The sequence below is a fragment of the Zalophus californianus genome, chromosome 7 (assembly GCF_009762305.2).
Source record: "Zalophus californianus isolate mZalCal1 chromosome 7, mZalCal1.pri.v2, whole genome shotgun sequence".
NCBI classification, from domain to species: Eukaryota; Metazoa; Chordata; class Mammalia; order Carnivora; family Otariidae; genus Zalophus; species Zalophus californianus.
In genome coordinates, this window is record NC_045601.1 from 79,809,068 (window position 1) to 79,828,689 (window position 19,622).

General features: G+C 38.6%; 1 protein-coding gene across 4 annotated transcripts in view; it reads right to left on the reverse strand.

The window, feature by feature from the left end:
• The window catches only part of MEI4 (meiotic double-stranded break formation protein 4), a 235,948-nt gene that overhangs the window by 156,130 nt on the left and 60,196 nt on the right, over positions 1-19,622 (reverse strand). For all 4 annotated transcript variants that reach the window (XR_003521454.2, XM_027602392.2, XM_027602393.2 and 1 more), the window contains exon 3: positions 13,730-14,265. Coding sequence is in view for 3 of the 4 variants with exons in the window: in XM_027602392.2 (XP_027458193.1) it covers positions 13,730-14,265 (536 nt within the window). In the remaining variant the exon portion in view is untranslated. The remainder of the gene's footprint in view (positions 1-13,729; positions 14,266-19,622) is intronic.

The window sequence follows — 19,622 nt, forward strand, 5'->3', positions numbered from 1 at the left end:
TGGAAACATATAAGATCTTTCCTTTATCCCGGTATTCTGAAATTTCAGTCATAGCCTTAATATGTCTATTTTCATCTAAGTACAGGGCACTTGGTAGGCTTTCAATCTAAAGACACTTTTAGGAAATTCCTTAAATTGTAACTTCAATGATTTCCTCTTATTTTCTCTGGTTCTCTCTTTTGGTAACTCATATATTATTCAATATGTTAGGTTTCTCAAATTGGCCATCTAGTTTTCTTTCTTTGCTCTCATATTTTCTGTTTTCTCTACTTACTGGAAGATTTTCCTACCTAAGCTTCCAAAGCTTCATTTATGTTTTCACTATCATATTCTAAATTTTAAAACAGTATTTTTTATTCCCTGAAAATTTGATTTTAAAGCGCCATTTTCTTTTGTCATGGTTGCAAAACATGCTCTTATCTTCCTGATGAGAATATTTACATGTGTGTATTCACAAATATACATATAGAATATGTACTTATATATAAATTTGTAATATATAGATATATATAATATATAATATATATATTTTATATATACATATAAATATATAAATTAAATATATATATTTCAGTCTTGCATCTCTGCTTGCTCTCTGGTTCCACCAAATTGTTTCCAAGATCTAACCCTCATATTAGATGCCTTCCTCAGAAATCGGCTAATCCTGCACTGTAAAACCAAGGACTGAAAGCTATGTGAAAGCTGTTGGTTTGTCGGTAGGACTTAGCGTTAAGGTGCAGTGTAGGGGATCTGGATGCTTTGTTTCCTTTAGAGAACCTCTGATATCAGTATGTTCATGTTTTTCCTCTTGGGAAATTCAATTTTCCCAGAGAAGATTTCCTGTCTGCTGAGAGTTAAAGGTTTTGCTGCCAGTGTCTGCAGCCAGTTAGAGGGAGAAAGAGGGGAAAGTATCAACAACTGTACACATATGTTCACTTAGTCCCCACTTTTAAAAAAATATAGTACCTTTACCCTCAACTCTGTGTAATTTCTCCAATTAAATACCTTTTTTAAAAATATTTCCAAAAAAATAAATCCCCAGTCTTTTTCCGTTGTGACCTTGCTATTCGAGGTAGGAGAGGGGATCCAGGGCTCTGAGTACTTCTGACCAATCTTCCTTATCCTCCAGTACCTGGCCTCCTTTCCCTCTTCTGGAAGCAACAAGGAGACCTAATTTCTGAGTTTTTGATAGATTCTACTGTGTAGGTTGGGTTGGTTAATAGCTTTCTTAACTGTTCCTTTATGATTCTGTTTTCTTGGATCTGATAAGGCATTTACCAATTGTCCCAGCACTTTCTAGTTTGCAGTATTTTGTTGCTGTTGTTTGGTCTCTCAGTTTTCCCCATATGTCTATGCCTTCTAAAAACAAGTCCTTTACTATTATTTTAATGATGGTGGGAGCCAAATCAGATGTCTGTCTCAATCTATCAACTTTAATGAGAGATCTTCCAGTATATATTTATATTTTTTTCTCCAGTATATATTTCAAATCTGGATATCCATTTCATTTCTACTTCTACCACCCTAGTTTAAACCACAGTCCACACTCACTAAACTACTACATGGCTTCAATGACTTCTCTAATTCCACCTCTTGTCTCTCTAATCAATTATCCCAATGGTATCCAAAGTGAGGTTCTGAAACCTAAATCAATGACTCCCCATTATATATCAAATAAAATCCACGCCCCTTAACATGGCCTATCCAAAAGATGATTTGAGCTACAAGTTGCAGAAACCCCAACTCAAACCACCTGAAGTGCTAACAAAATGCACTGACTCCTCTGATTGAAAATGCAGAGATTGAGTGGGCTGCAGGGTTGCCTTAACCTGGCTCTGGCTCGGATTTATTGTGATTCTCTAGGCTTTATTCTCCTTTATATTTGCCCTTCAGATGGCAGCAAGATGACTGTAAGAGTTCTAGCTTTACGCCTTCCCAAGACTGTAGCCAGAAGAAAAGACAGAGAACTGCCTTTGGGAATCTGAGGAGAAACTTTTCCAGAAGCCCAGAGGAGGCTTCTCCTGGTGCCACATTGATCTGACATGCCTAGGAGCCTACTCCTGGCATGGGAGAGGAGATTAGAATTATCCTTAGGCCCAGGGGTCAGAAGGGTACATGCATGACCTGTGTGGAGAAAGGGATAGGTATTTTATTTCATTGTTTTCTGAAAGGGATAGCTATTTTAATAAAATCAAAGAGTAAGAGTGAAAATGAATGCTGTGTAGGTATGGTAGGCTGGAAAATAGTCCCCCAAAGATATCCACATCAAGTCCTGGGGAACCTCTGAATGTCACCATCTTACTTAGAAAAGGGGTCTCTGCAGAGGCCAGTAAGATAAGGACCTTGAAATGAATACATGATGCTGGGTTGTTTACGTAGTCCCTACATGCCCTCATATAAATCCTTAGAAGAAGGAGGCAGAGGGAGATTAGACACACAGTGGGAAAGGGAGTGCGAGGAAGAAACAGCCACAGCCACAAGCCAAGATGCCAACAGCCACCCGAAACTCTTAAGAGGTAGGGAGCCCCTTCTCCCCCAGCATCTCTGGAGGAGTGGGGCCAAGTCAACACCTTTCCTTCAGAGGTGGCCACCAGAACTGTGAGGGCATAAATTTCTGTTGTTTTAAAAGCAACCAAGTTTGTGGTACTTTGTTTCAGCAGCCCTAAGAAATTCACACAGCGGGCAATCTACAGATCCACCACAGTCTGTATTTTTCTATGCATTATGCAGCTCTCTGTCCTTCATGCTCACAACCTGAGCACACTGCCTCTCTTCAAAACATTACTCAGATTCGTCCTGTCTCGGCAACACGGGATGACCACTGTCTTGAAAGTCCTTACTCTAAACTCCCACTCCTTCCGTTTTAAAGCTACTTCCTCCATGAAACCTGCCAAGTCTCACCAATCTACATTAGGTCTTCTCTTTTATTCTCTCCCATTGTACCCTGTTCATTTCGGTTTTCTGTGATGTCAGTTTACATTACCTGTCCATTTACTCAATGGTGATCTGGATTATGAGTCCCCTTTGACAGGGACTCACGTCATTCATCTACCAGACCATATCCAGCATCTATGATGGTACCCAGCACATGGAAAGGAGCCCCAGGTTTCAATTTAGAGACCGAGCCCTGGAAACAAGTCCCATGGAAAAAAACAAGTAAGTGGGTTAATGGTTAATCTTTGTATGCTCAAAATGTTCTACTTTAAAACCATTACATCTATAAATAAATGAGAGGCAATTTCATGTTCTCAGAAATGCTGGATTTTTCCAGGCCTCACATCTGATAGCTATGATTTAAGTTTTCCCAACTCTTATAACTACTGATAACTATGGGCAGAGAGGGGAGGGGGTTACTCTAAGCAGATTCTGAACTCAATGGAAAAACTGAACTAAAAAAATGAAAGCTTCAAAATCCCATTTATAAAGCTTCTAGAAAATGTAAAATGTATTTCACAATATTGTTAAAGCAGAGAAGAAAACATTTTTATTTTTATGTAGACACAAGCAAAACCATATAGTTTATATTCAATTAGAAACTAGATTCTATATGCAATTATAAAGTTTTCAACAGATTTATTATTTATAGCCAATAAAGAAAACAAGGAACAGGTGATCCTATAATACACAGCGGTGCTTTTTTTTTCCCCTTTTATGCTTTCTGTAAACATAAATCTCTGCACAAAAAGAAAGTGCAGTAACTTACCCAAGCAAACTATAAATATTCTCATAAAATCATGAGAAATATCGGTAAGGTCTTGATTAATAATATTTTTTAACCCATAAATGGAAGTCAATTCATTTCTTTTGCATTTGGGACAAAAGTGTATGGAATTTTTTTTTAGTTAAGATGGAAATGAAATAGGGGCGCCTGCGTGGCTCAGTCGTTAAGTGTCTGCCTTCGGCTCAGGTCTTGATCCTGGGGTCCTGGGATCGAGCCCCACATCAGGCTCCCTGCTCTGCGAGAAGCCTGCTTCTCCCTCTCCCACTCCCCCTGCTTCTGTTCCCTCTCTCACTGTGTCTCTGTCAAATAAATAAAATCTTTAAAAAAAAAAGATGGAAATGAAATATAGTAGAATGAGGGAAGAATCTGTGGTCATGCACATAGGTTTGAGACCCAGGTCTTCCATGGCTGGTTAATTAAGTACTTTCAGGGAATCCTTTAACCTGCCTGCCCTCAATTTTTTCATCTATAAACCCAAAGTAGCAATAACAACCAGGACACAGAGTTGTTGTCAGAACCAGTAAAAAACTCCAGGTGAAAGTGCTTTACAAACTACAAAGTATAATATGAAGGTAGACTGCTGTTAATGATCTCAGGAGGAGATTTTGGCATGTCCAATATACCTTGAAAGTAATCTGAACCAGGTTCAGCTCTGTCTATTCTTCCTTTCTCTGTATATGTACTGAAAGTCAAACACTTTTCTGAAAATCCAAAGAATGTTTGATTTATACACTGATACAGTGATCAAAATAAGTATTAAGATCTGAGTTTATGGTACAACTTGTTTCAGTAAATGCTTATTAAATTAAACTACAACTGCAGGATTATTAGCCCAGATTTTTCTTTCACTCTTTTTTTTTTTATTTAAATACAGCTCTGCACAAAAATGAAATGGAGCATGAAGCCTTAACCTTCAATTCCACTTTTATTTCCCCGGGAATATCCTAAAACAAAACACACCGTGAGTAGCCTTAAAAATCCTTGAGGCAAACCGCAAGAAACTGATGAACACCTATGACAAAAACAAAAGCAGCAGAACGTAAGGATCTTTGGAAAAGTCAGCACAGGAGCAAAAGCCTATGTCATTACTAAAATGATGTCTTAACTCACAGCAGAGAAATCAGTAATAAATGTTGCTACCTAAACAGAATTAAATTAAAAGTTAATTTGTTCTACTGGTTGATATAATTATGGCATGACTGAGCTTTAAAATACAACTAAGAGGTACACACTGTTGAAACAAGACATTTAATCTCATGAACTGTATCTTCAGATTTACCACTATGCTTCCTGAAGGCCACATCACTGGTGAGCTGAGCAAAAATGGCAGTCTAAGAGGGACGTGTCAACTACAAAATCCTACAAAATCAATGACAAGATGAGAGATGCAGCACAACCCAGCTCTACAGGAAGGGACTGGTGCAAAGGGTAGGTGAATCAATGATGCTCAAATAGTTAACATACAGATATTCTACAATTAACATAGAAAGAAAAAAAGGCCAGGGTTCCTACTCAGCTCATCAGTCAGTGGGAAGCTGTTAAGTGTGGATGGATAGTTAGTGACATCACAAGATGGTACCAGCTACCTGGTACACAGAAGTGCTCCAGGAATGCTCTTAAAGTGCCAATAAGACAGAGCTGCTGCTAAGGAAGGTTCTATACACACAAATTTGACCAAAAGTCAGAAGATGGTATTTAAAGGTATGGGCGCAAATGAACCATAACTTGTCGTTTACTTTCATTGTATTTTCAATTCAGAAAAAACCTCATTTTGCTTCCAATATGAGCTCGGCATTATACTAGCAATAGTGGAGAAAATAAGATTCAGCCCTTCCTCAAGGAGACAAGTCACAAGAAACATTTATTAGCCACTTATATAATACCGAATATTAGGCCAAGCACTTCATTTGCACTTGCCCATGGAAAATCTCCAACAGCCCTAGGAGATAATCATATTTATTATCTCCATCTTTACATGTGGAACTTGAAGTGAATTAACTTGTCTCAGGTCACTGTTAGTAAATAAAAGTTGGGGGTTCTAACTTAAGCTATTAATCTCTGTGATGAAAACATTCAAAAAGTCAAATTTCCAAGCTAGGTAAGCGGAAATAAGACAGCATGTGGCAAATTGAAAAGTGAATAATGTAGACAATAATCAGCACCAGCAGTTCAGAAGAGGAGCCCGTTTCAGGATCAGTTTGATAAATAATTTAAAAGTAAAGTGAGATTTGAGCCATGTTTTGAAAACTGGGTAGAATTCGGATGAGAAGAAAGGATTAATGTGGGCAGGATGTGCCAACCAGTCCAAATGATTTCCCAGATGTTACTTTTGAGGATCACAACATCCTTTCAGGATCATATATAAACTATAAGCACCTTCCTAGGAAAAAGAACACAGGTTTCTACATACAAAATTATGCCTGCAATTTTACATTGTATACTTTAAGACACTCAAGTATTTAACAAAACACACAAGAACCTTCATGACCTGGCCCTTCTCCATCAGTTTGGCTCCTTCACTGCTAAATTCTACTCCTTCCCAAACCAAACCTGTGGCAGTTCCAGGGCTCTCCGGGCTTCCTCCTGCCTCAGAGCCTCTTCCCAAGCAGCTTGCATACCACTAAGCACACCCCGACAACTTCTTTGTTAGGTGGCCTTACGTCTTACCCACTCAAGGCACCAAAAAGCCTTGAAAATGAAAAATGGTGATCAACTGAGATGGGGAAATCAGAGGCAAAGCAGATAACAAATATAAACATTGTATATCTTATTGATATAAAACAAGAACTGGGAACTGTATAAAGGAACAATCAAGAGAATAAGAACTCATAGAAACTAAAAATATTTCTGCAGAAATAAAAAGCTCAATAGTTGGTTTGAAGAAAAAGTTAAGGAAATCTCTCAGAAAAAAAAATAAATAAAAATAATAAATGGTACCAGAAAAGAGGGGAAAAAAAATTGGGAGAGCAGACTAAGAAGTGTTCTAGGAAAAGGGAAGAGAGAAGACAGAACTATACAAGACAAACAAAACAAAAAATTCAGAACCAAAGGATGAAATCCCAGACTCCAGAACCCACCAATACTCAAGAAAAGGAATGTTAAAAGATCCAAATCCAGGGCGCCTGGGTGGCTCAGCTGGTTAAGCGACTGTCTTCGGCTCAGGTCATGATCCTGGAGTCCCGGGATCGAGTCCCACATCGGGCTCCCTGCTCGGCGGGAAGTCTGCTTCTCCCTCTGACCCTTTCCCCTCTCATGCTCTCTATCTCATTCTCTCTCTCAAATAAATAAATAAATAAATAAAGATCCAAATCCAGGTACACCATCCTGTAACTACAAAACAATGGGAATCAGAGAGAGGCTAAGTACTTCTGGGGGGTACAGGAAGGTGGGGACTAAATCACATTCAAGGAATTAAAACCACAATTGCACTGGAATTCTCATTAGCAACATTGGAACCTAGAAGTTAGTAGAAAAATGTCTTGGGGCACCTGGGTGGCTCAGTCGTTAAGTGTCTGCCTTCGGCTCAGGTCATGATCCCAGGGTCCTGGGATCGAGCCCCACATTGGGCTCTCTGCTCGGCAGGAAGCCTACTTCTCTCTCTCCCACTCCCCCTGCTTGTGTTCCCTCTCTCGCTGTGTCTCTCTGTCAAATAAATAAAATCTTTAAAAAAGAAAAGAAAAGAAAAATGTCTTAAATAAAATGGAAAAATGATTTCCAACCTAGAAATATATCCTAATTCATCAATAAAGTTTAAAGTTGGAATAAAATATTTTAAGTAAACAAATATTTTAAAATTAGTTTATAACCCACAAACCCATTCTAAGTTAGCTCATAAAGAATGTGCATCACCAAGTGAAGTTATAAACCAAGAAAAGGAATATATGAAATCCAGGGACTATGAGATAGGACACCAGAAAACAGCAGAGGGAATTCCCAGGTGGTGATTAAAGGAAAAGGAGTCCCTGGAGTAATGCTGAGCAGCAAACACAGGGAGCATGAGCCCAGATTACAACAGGAAGATGGAGGGCTTCAGGAGGGATTTCTTTGAAAAAGGATGGAACTGATAAATGGTTTAATTTGTTTGGCCACACTGAGAGGATGTTTACAACCATCACAGTGATTGAAAGAAGAATCAATCATGGGTACATAGAAAACTAAGCAAATAGGAAAAAAAAATAATTCTGAGCAATTATCTTTAGAAAAAAAGTTGTACAAAAGGAAAATCATTGTGTATTATATGTCTCCATGCTAATAAAATTACTTATAATAGTATAAATATGTAATACTGTTTTAACTAAAACTTATGTTTGGAGAGTAGGTAGAGAAGGGCAGCTATATAAGACATACATTTTTATCTCCCATGATACAAAGTGAACAGATAAAAAGGAAAATAACGGGAGTGCCTGGCTGGCTCAGTTGGTAGAGAGTCTAACACTTGATCTCAGGGTCGTGAGTCTGAGCCCCACAGTGGGTATGGAGCCTACCTAAAATAAAAAATTTAAATAAATAAATAAGTAAATAAATAGGAAAGAAAAGACTGAGAAATAGCAGTGTAACCTTTTATTTAAAAACACAGTTGTGACTGGTGGCAGAACAGGAATCAAGATCTGGTAGTGCTGGTCTCTGAGGGGTGGTACTAAGGAGCTGGTGTGCAGCAGAGCTAGCTCTTTGTTGTAAGTATGAAATATTATTTGATTTTTAAAAATACGTTCATAGGTTTCCACTTCTGGGAAGTGGAGTTACTGATCTCCATTCCTCTCACTAAGTACAACTAAAAATCCTGGGCATTATCTATAAATCAAACCTAAGAAGACTGACAGGCAGACCAGCTATGGACCTGAAGACAAAAGGAAGGACAAAGTGGTAAGTTCCCTGGTTTTCCTTGTGCCTCATATATCCCAGATTTGGAGCTAAAAAAGCCAACAACCTAGAAATGCCAATGGGCATGGACAGAACAAAAATAACAACATAAGCCAAAGGAAAGAAAAGAGGCAGCCTAGCAAGATGGAAAGCTTTCAGAGATAACAGCCAAACACCATAGAAAAAAAGCTGTGCCCTCCCACCCCCATGAGCAAAGGTCAAGTGGGAGCCCAGACGTCCACCTTCACCAGGCTATAATGAGATGCCCCCAACCCATTGCTGGTACCATGTTGAGCCCTGAGGATCTAAACTGAGTAAGGCATGGCATATGGCCACAAATATGGATTCTAGTGGACGAGGAAAACAAGTCAGTAGCTACCGTACAGTGATATGTGCACTGTGGTGAATTTATATGAGGGCTATTTAATCAGCAAAAGGAAAAGACAGTTATGGAAGCAGGGTGGGAGGGAAGGCTTCTTTGAGGAGCTAATCCTAGAGCGCAATTTGTAAGGATAGGTAGAACTAGCCAGATGAAAGAAGGGTGTCCTGGGCTAAGGGACTGACAGGTACTAGGAAGAGAAGAGAACGTACTTGAAACTACAAATAACTCTGTCTGGAGTGAAGAGGGGTTAGGAGGGAATACAGAAAGATGATGTTGAACCGGGGGGACAGGAGCCAGGCAGAGAAGGGCCTCGTGGGCGTGCCTGCTTCCCTCCCCCCCCCCCCCTGTTCTTTCTTCTCTCTCTCTCTCTCTTTCTTTTTTAATTCTAGTGTAGCTAACACATGAGTGTCACATGAGTTTCAGGTGTACAATATAGTGATTTAACAATTCCATACATTGCTCAATGCCCATCAAGAGAATGTGTGCCTTTTTATAAGTCCATGAGGAGGCCCTAAAGGATCTTTGACATTTTTTTAAGGGTGATTTAAAAAAAAATAATTTCCCATTTTGTGCTGTCTTTGTCATTGTTAAGGATCACGCTGACAGTGGTGAGGAGGATGGGTTAGAGGGGGACCAGATGAGTCAGGAACCTGGAAGGAAGTCACTGCAGAAATCCAGACAGGAAGTGGTGAACACACAGACCACGGCTGGGGGGTCAGACAAGCAGTATCTGCACAGAGCCTAGAATCTGGGTCAGTTTTACCAAATTTGAGGTTTTTGAGGAGAGAAAGCAGCGCCACATTCAACTCTAACACTAGGTACTAGTGTTCCCAGTGCTAACTAGCTTGCTGGCTTGGGGCAAATCTCTCTTGAGCCTCATTTTTCGTATCTAACAAATGGCAACCATGCCATTTGTTAGAGTTGTTGTATAAATATATAATGTCATAACAGATGTGAAAACACTATAAAAATATTAAGCATAGTGTATTTTTTCCTGTTGCTGCTATATCAAACTACCATACTCTCAGTGGCTTAATGTAACACAAATTTATTCAGTCGCAGTTCTAGCCATCAGAAGTCTAAAGTGTGTCTCACTGGTGTTGCCAGGCCTGCATTCCTTAAGGAGGATCTCAAGAAGAATCCATTTCCTTGTGTTTTCCAACCTGCATTTCTTGGCTCATGGCCCCTTCCTCCATCTTTAAAGCCAGCACCTTCAAATTTTTCGACACTGACTCTCCTGCCTCCCTCTTTCACTTACAAAAACCCTTGTGAGTATCAGGCCCATGGGGATATCCAGGCTAATCTCATCCCAAACTCAGCAACCTTAATTTTCCACCCCATCCCGTCATGTAACATAAAATATTCACAAATTCCAAGGATGAGGATGTGGACATCTTTAGCAGAGACCATTATTCAGCCTACCATACATACAAGATTCTACGTTAATGTCTACTTGGCAGTCAATTTTTTTTTAATTTCACAATATGTCCAAGAGTTGTTTTATGGTTTAAAAAATAAGAAATTGAAGAGAAAGTTTTCTAAGTAACTCACTAGTATATCTTTAAGATTTAGCAACATATGCTAAGTTAAAAGCTCAAGGATAACTATAAATTTTGATATTTAACTTAATATAATCTTTCCCATCTCTTCAAAACAAATGAAAATTTATGACAAAATCTAAGTAGAATCATAACCATTCTGATGTTTAACTTCTATGATAGTATCCTGGCCTATGACAAAATAAGTGGAAGAAATGCCTAATTGTAGAAATAAACACATTTTGAAGTCTGGAAATATAGGAAAGGTCAGGCTATCCATCAAACAAAGGGCATTAAATACCTCAAAGGCAAACAGTCCTGACCCCAAGGCAAGTACGCAGGTGAAAGAGGAAACATGCCATACTGGGGCCTGAAAGTAGAAGACAAGTAAAGTCAAGACTGCCTCTCAGGACCCCTAGAGCAAGCCTAGTTCAGACTTCTGTAAGCCATCTGGTTTCAAGACACATATCTTCTCTACCTGTCAAATATGTCATTGTGGATTATACCTTCTAGTCCCACATTAATGGTTATCCTAAAAATATGATATAGACATAACACTAAGATAACAATTCCTAAAAATCTGTTATTGAATACAGTGTATATTATAGCACAAAACAGTACAAAAATAGGATTTATCCAAATCTGAAAAATCACAAATCATATATATTTTTTCCGCAAACTTATTTCTCCCCCAAACTTATTAATAATTTCAACCAAGCTACAATTAGGGAATTTTTCAAAACACTTTCCATGGTGTCTCATTTCAACCTCCTATCTCTTGAATATATACAACCCTGATGTTACTGACATTCACAATAACCTCAAGATTATGAAAAATACCAACTTCTTATTGATTATTAAAGAAAAACTAAGCTATGGGGCCAGAATAATTGTACTACTAAATGTACTAAGAACATGTAAAAGATACATATTTTATTTAAAACCTGGCTATAGATGAATATAAACATATGAAATCCTTCTGTCAGACTATGAAAGTATTCATACCACAACTTTTCCTATCACATTGCACAAATATAACTTTACTTTAACAAAATCAATAGCAGGGCTCGAGTTTCTAAGCAATACAATTTAAACAATTCCAATCGTGGAAACAAGGTTTTTCCAAAGAAGCAATTTTTTTTTCTAAACTATGGCATTTTGTACTAATCAATCAAAAATAGTATCAATAAAAAATGCAATAGAAGCTATCTTATATTTCACATCAGAATATATTCTTTCTTGAAACTAAAAAAGAAAAAGATTTATAAAGAGCAGTCATTTTTTTCTAATAAAGAAGCTTTATGAACATAACTGGAAGATGATGATGATGATAGTAATAATGACAACTAAAGCTGGAATGATTTAATCTAAGAAGCTTTTACTGGCAAGAAAAAAAAAAAATCCCCAGAGAGAATATCATTAAAACTTTTTCATGAGTCATCATCCTAATTGTAAACGCAGTGAGCAATTTTATGATTCTACTTTCTCTACCTGTAACAATGACCTCACCAAGAAAAGATCAAAGCCATTCATTCACTCATTTACCCACTGCTGACCAACTATTCGACAACAGCTTGCATCACGGCAAATGGTACAGAAAATATACTTCAGATCCACCTGTACTATCTGTATCGTCTTCTACATACTCCCTTCCTTCCATACACGTCCCAAGGCTACTTGTGGGTATTCTAATCCTTAAATGGAAAACTAGACTGAAAAAAATATACGCATCATCTGTTAAATGATAAAGAATATAAATGCCAGTATCTGAAAGGTTCCAAGTCAACATAAAACCTGTTTAAAGTAGTTTTAAAAGAAAGCAAAAACATGCCAAAGAAAAGATTAAGAAATATTAAATATGAGATATTTATTAATGGTGAAGACACAGATTATATACCTCAGATACTACTGTGAAAAATCTGATATTTAATTCCTGATTGACCATATCAGGTAGAAAAAACATTTCAGTTTGCCAGACAGAAAAGTCACCTTTCACACTTGCCAAAAGCTCAATTGTAAAGTTTTCTATAATACCGATCAAACCACATGTTAACAGAGAACAGATGCATGTACAACAAATTAGCCTTCAAGTTTTGTTAGAGTTTTAAAAATTCAGGTAAAGCTTCCCTGTACAAAAGTCAGATAATGGTACTGAGGACAAACAGTGAAATACAGTTACTAAGTCAGATAGACCTTTTAGTCTCCTCTGTGATATTTTAAATAGGCAATTAGAAGGATTAAAATGTGAATGCAGGGTGCCTGGGTGGCTCAGTTTGTTAAGCGACTGCCTTCGGCTGAGGTCATGATCCTGGAGTCCCGGGATTGAGTCCCGCATCGGGCTCCCTGCTCAGCAGGGAGTCTGCTTCTCCTTCTGACCCTCCCCCCTCTCATGCTCTATCTCATTCTCTCTCTCAAATAAATAAATAAAATATTTAAAAAAAAATGTGAATGCATTTGGAGTTTCCCAAACAGAGGGTCAGATCCTAAGGAAGACAGGAAGTAATACAAAAAAACTATCTACTCTGTCTCAAAAGCCAAACAAAAAAACAACGGCAGGTTACCTCAATGTCACTCGTTAAAAAAGAATCCGAGTCAACCTAATTAAGCCACGTTAAATAAATAAGAAAAAAAAACACATAATAAAGCCATATGTTGTGTGTTCCTCAGCCAATTTACTCATTTAATCCACAACTGCAGAGGGTCCATGGGGTATTATGCCACTTACAATGGAAATTCTAAAAGAAGAGAAAAATATTCTTTGACCTCCAGGCATCTGCTAGTCAATGCCAGAAAAAGAACAAATTCAATACAGTACAGGTAATCCATCATGAGGAATTTAACACCCAGAGAAGTAATGGATTGGGAAATCATTAAATGCTAGTGGTTTTTTGAAAAATATTGAGACTTTTTGATCAATAGGAAGTAAACATAGGCAGAGGAAAACAGAGAATTCAAGAAGAGCAATAAAAAACAGGGAAGATAACAACGCAGAGTAGAGAAGTACAAGCTGGAAGCACAGGCATCTCTGTGGTGAAGGATGCTGTAGCAATCAAGAGTCCAGAGGAGGGGACGTGACAACGAGTGAGGGCGACACAGGGCTGCAAAAGGAGGTCTTAGCCGGAGACTCCGAGCCAGGAGTCTACGGACAGCAACCAACATTACCCAATGCGGATGTTCACCAAAACGACTGACGTATCATTTCATGAATAGAAGAGATTTAATACTTACTCGATTTATATGGTTGCTCCTTAAAATAACCTGTAGTAGGGTTTTCTCAAATTCTTCCAACTTCTTGGAACACTTTTTAAGAATATGATTAGATAAGTTACAATCACTGATCAGTCTGGCTAACGTATTAACAGCTTCTGCCCAAAAGCTTGAAAAAGGAAATTTGGGTTTACGGTAAAAAGTGATAAGGCCATCCAGCAACTGAAAAACAGAATCAGATACTGTGGAAAAGTCATTTTCAAAGTGGCTTAAGTCTGTTTTCAGACTCCCTGATTCTGTCAAGTTCTTCAGTTCAAGTAGATGTTGCAAGAATTGCATGTGGGAAGACAGAGGATTTTCCTGAGTGGTACAATGTCTTTTCACAATGGGCAGTGGTAGAAAGGGTGTGGGGGTGCAGCTCTCCACAAGATGCTGGGTCATCTCTGAAGGCTCACTTCTCTGCTCATTTGATAAATCACACCCAGAATCTTCCAGCAGACTTAATGTATTTTCAGAACTTCCGGGTTCCTGAGCCTGCAACTGAGAAGATGGGTCGCCTAAAACAGAAAGGAACAGAAGTGTTATTTTTCTGTAGCTAACATTTCTTCATATAAAAACTAGACAGGGGACCCTGGGAGGCTCAGTCAGTTAAGCGTCTGACTCTTGATTTCAGCTCAGGTCGTGATCTCAGGATTGTGAGATTAAGCCCTGTGTTGGGAGCCACACTGAACGTGCAACCTTCTTAGGATTCTCCCTCTCCCTCTGCCCCTCCCACCCTGTTCATGCTCATTCTCTCGCCCTCAAAAAAACAAAACAAAACTAGACAGATTTTTCTAACTTAAAATACTAAACGAAGCATGCAAAAACATACTAAACATTCAAAAACCAGTAGTGTAAAAAACCGAAGAGAAAAAACTGTGAAAGGAATTGCTTAAGCTGACTGAAGAAAGATCTCTGGTAGAAAGCAAAGGTGATTCCCCCATGTATTTTCAGGTCACTATCTCTCGTTCAACTCTGTGCCATGCTTGAAAGATATAGAGAAAAAACCCACAAGACCCGAAGAAGGTAACCGTCTGGTGGAGATTGCAACGGGTCACTACAAGGCAGTAAGATGTATGCAGAGATAGAGATCTGCTCAGGGCACTGTGGAAACAGGAGGACCACTGAACAGCACACTCTGGTTGGATTACTGCATCCTGGAGGAGGCGATGGTAGCACTAATTTATAAAGCGTTAAGTGGGAGTTCTGAGTTAAAAGTCAGGGAAATTCAGGAAGAGATTCCATACACGAAAGGGATAAGAGCTAAAGTACAGACTTAAAAAGGAAAAGAAAAGCATTGTGTATATAAGGAGCCACAAGCAGTTTGATGTTCCTTTACAGAAAATATAAAGCAAGATACTAAAAGAAATATGTAGAAGCCAGATCATAAAAGATCTTAGAAAATATATTAAAGGCCTTAAAATTTATAGGTAGAATGAGTGTAATTCAAACTTGAAAAATGTAAGACCCCTTTGGTAAAATTATATACACATCCACACGAATACCTGATATACAAAAAATAACTATTATAAACAACTTACATATGTATGTGTACTTATAGGTATTCAAGCACACCTGTATCTGTATAGAGAGATAAATAGATGGATAGGTAGAGCTGGATCTCACAGATCCTTGAAAGTATGTCTATGACCACTAGGATCTTCTGATGTGGGCTGAGAGGTACTGCAGTTAAAGCTAAACTAGTAATTTTAGGCCATTCTTTGACAGAAATGCCATCATAAACACAAATAAGGTTATCATCTGTAAAATGATCATCAGTAAAAGTTACCAAAAAAATTGAGAAATTCTCATTGAATGTTCTAAAGCACATACATATATTTACGAAACCAAGTTTGGGAAATATTGCTATCAGCAATGAAAGGAGGAGTGAGACACTAAATAGTGTAATGCAGGAAAGGGAAATGGTTTTTTTTTTTTTTGCATTTCACAGATCACTCACTCTATTGGCCGTATGAAGGGCAGATTTGAGGGAGGACACAATGAGGCACTGAAGGATGTCCTAATATCAGATGATGAAAGAAATGAACCAAGCAGTTGCTGTGGAAAAGAAAGAAAGGGACTGACCAGGGAAATCCATACAAAACATCAAAATATAACCTAGAAGCCAGCGGATTGACTGGAAATGGGCAATGAAGTCGAAGTAGGAAAAAATGCCTTTGTTTTTGACTCAGGGGACTAGGTAGATGACAGTGCTACTAACTGAAATGGTAAAAATACAGACAGAAAAACTGGCTTAGGAGAAATGATAAAAGTTCAGGTTTGGTCTTGTAAACTGTGAAGCAACTGGAGGAACTCTAGGCAAAGAGAGTCACCTGCAAATTGGCCACATGAGCCTAAGGGTGGGGAAAAGGTCTAGACTGAAAATACATTTGAGGAGTCATCAGTGTGTAGGTGGTATGTGAAATCATGAAAATGGTTATGATCACTTGGAGAGAGTATGAGCAGTGACTAGAACAGAAGATCAAAGAGAGACCCTGACGAGTATCAATATTTGAGGCTGAGTAGAGGGGAAAAAAAATGATTAAGGAGACAGAGAAGGAACAATTAAAGTGGTACAAAAGGAATAAAAATGACTGTGTTATGAAAGTCAAGGAAAAAGTTTCAAGGAGAATTACACACAGTAGAGAAATCCGTAAAATAAAAAGCTGAGAAAAATACGTTGGCATTATTCATTAGAAAATCACCAGTGACCGTATCCACAGAAGCTTTGCTCAGTCAGGGTGGTGGACAGAGGCCAGAGTGCAATGGGAGTGACTGCGCAGAAAGTCAGAGAGGACCGGCTGAAGCTTCTGAGGACTTGGATCAGGAGAGTATAAAATGGGAGAGTAATTGCATGCAAATGTGGCATGTCAAATTGGGAGAAATTTGAGCAATTACAGACTAAGAAGAAAAAAATAACACAGAAGCAAAAGTTGGGAGAAATGAGAAAAAATTTAAAAAGCCAGGTGGGGCCTGGCCCTGGAGAAGGCAGGGGGACACTGAGTCAAGGACCCCAGTGGATGGGTTGTGCTTAGTGATGCAGAAGTAATTTGTTTCCTTTGAGGCCGAAGGAAAAAGAATGAGAATGTATAGGGATGTCAAAAAAAGAAGAAAAAAAAATACCCTTAGCATATAGGAAGTTAAAAGGGATCTCCCCTAACAGTCATTTTTTAAAGTTAGAGATAGGGGGATGCTGGTTGATCAGGGCATGGGAAGAATGATGCAAGGACATCTTCTAGCCTCCCCATCTTACATTTGGAAATTTGATTTGCTGCTCTTTCATCCCTCTATACAAATAGAAGGTGACGATGAAGCAAAACGAGAGGATCAGGCTTTAATTTAGAGTTTATTCAATTAAAAAGTATCTGCTATAACAATGACAAATGTGCAACTATGCGCTTGCTAATTACCACAACAGTATCTGTACTCCATGTTAAGGGGATAACGCAGTAAGTTCAAAAATGTGGTGGTAACCAAAACACTGAACTATTGGCAAAGCATTTAAACCATACGTGGCCATTTCTACACTAAAAAAGGCACACAGTCCGCTCATTTTAAGCCAACAGACAATTTATTTTTCTGATGAGCAAGAATAAACATTTGAAATGACTTCTCACTTCACAAAAGTAAAGGGTGGGGGATTACGGTAATTATTTAGGTAGATTATATTTTTCTTTCACGGAATTCAAAATGGTTCTTCACTAAGAAAGTGAACAGAAGTTTAAATATTTCATGAACCTCCTCAACTTCCCATCAAGGTAAGCTGAACTTCACGGGTGATGATTTCAGGGAAGACATAAAATGAATTCTATCAACAACTAAACTGGGAAGCAAAAAGCTGTTTTCTTGTTTCTGCTTTTCACCCCTCACTGGTGTACCTTCTGGCAAGTCATAACCACTCCATCTCATCTCTTTCATGTGCTTATTGGTACATATTTGCAGGGAGTAGTTCTACCCATGCATGTGCTCTGGGCATAGGAGTACACAAACTGACCCTCATTCTTCCTGGATGCTTCATTTCTGTACCCGCAGAAAGGACTGATGAGGGCATATGTTGGAGACGCCAATGTGGGAAACCACACAGACAGGAATGTTCTCTCAGTGTCCTAAAGGAGTGCATAAATTCCACCAGCAAAGACTACAGTGAGATTTTATGCAATATGGCTTACAATATTAACGTGACTTTGTCAAAATGAATAGAACAATCTTATATTCACATTTCACTTTACAAAACAGTTTCATCAAATAATTTAATTGTTGTTCCCAACAACCCTTGAACATATGTTATTATTATTCCTAATTTACCGATAAGGAAATGCAGGCTCCACTTGATTAAGAGTCTAAGAAAAGCCACAGAGGGAGAAGCAAAACCAATTACTCAGTTCCAAGTCCAATCATCTTCTAACCACAGCAAAAAGGCCTGTGTGTTCCCATGCCAGCTTCTGTACATACCCCTCTGCTTCTTTAAATGAGTCTTATAGAACTCATTCTACTCAGATTCTACTCATTTGCTTGGATGGCTTTCCTCAAAATAAATCTCGAAGCTTGACTAACAAAGCATCATACCCAGAGGAGAGGAGAGAAAATGAAGCCATGCTACTGCAACTTTCTGTAATTCTTGTTTTTTCCAGGAGGGACTAAGGTGAAGCAGAAGTCAAATGATGCTTCTCTCTTAATTTGTTACTGGGCTGAAGGGACTGAGGACAAGTCATTGGCTATGATCTAACCAACACATTTGTCATCAGATGTAAAGAGATAGTAAAGGACATACACACATCCTGATCAAGTAGAGTCCAGCACATTTTAAGTGCTCAGAAATACTGTCTATTGTTATTAAATGATAACAGATACACCAAGAATCTAAATTATCCTGAAGTATGACATCACATATAAAAGTGCATAAAATAAGATACCAGTTAAAACTACAGATCCTGTCCAAAATATTCTATAGTCCTTCTCACACCCTGGATCTCACAGACTTTCAATTCCCTCTTACTGGGCCCTTGTCTCTTCCATCTTCTTTCAGTTGTTAAATTCCATCTTCATCCCACTTACCATTTAAGAGTGGCTCTCAAGCATGCTCAACAAAATAGAGCTGTGCCCGCCTGCTATACATCCTACCCTAGAAATGCCCACCCCTGAATCAAATGTATTTTCTGCTGTGCCCCAGATTTTCACATCCACATCAAATCTTGATGCCTTTTGTCATCCATTTCTACAGTCCCTACATTATTTATAAAATTAGACCCAGAGAACCAACTGTCTAAAAGGCATCTTTTTCTGTACACCTTGAAAATCCCAAGGCTTTCTGTTTATAAAGCTGTACAAATCATAGCACTGCACATAAACATACAATTCTTGTTTGTACTGCTTACTGCCAATTTCAGCCCATAGCAAGACTATTCTCCAGTCACCAGGCCCGAGTGAGGGATCACCCTTGGCAACTTCCTTTCACCTCCCATATACAGTGAAATGCCATGCTATGCTGATTCCATCTTCTGTACCTGTATTAGTCAGGACTCTCCAGAGAAATGGAACCATTAGGATATATATACAAGAGAGAGGGAGAAGAGAGTTTTATCATAAGGCACTGGCTCATGTAATTATGGAGGCTGAGAAATCTCAAGATCTGCAGTCAGCCAGCTGGAGACCTAGGAGAGCAGTGGTATTATATAGTTCCAGTGCAACTACAAAGGCCTACAATGGAGAGCTGACAGTCTAAGTTCCAGTCTGAAAGCCAGTAGGCTCGAGCCCCAAGAAGAGCCAATGTTTCAGGTCGAGTTCAAAGGCAGGAAAAGACCAGTGCCCCAGCTCAAAGACAGTAAGGAAGAAGGAATTCACTCTTACTCAGCCTTTTTGTTCTCCTGAGTTCAAC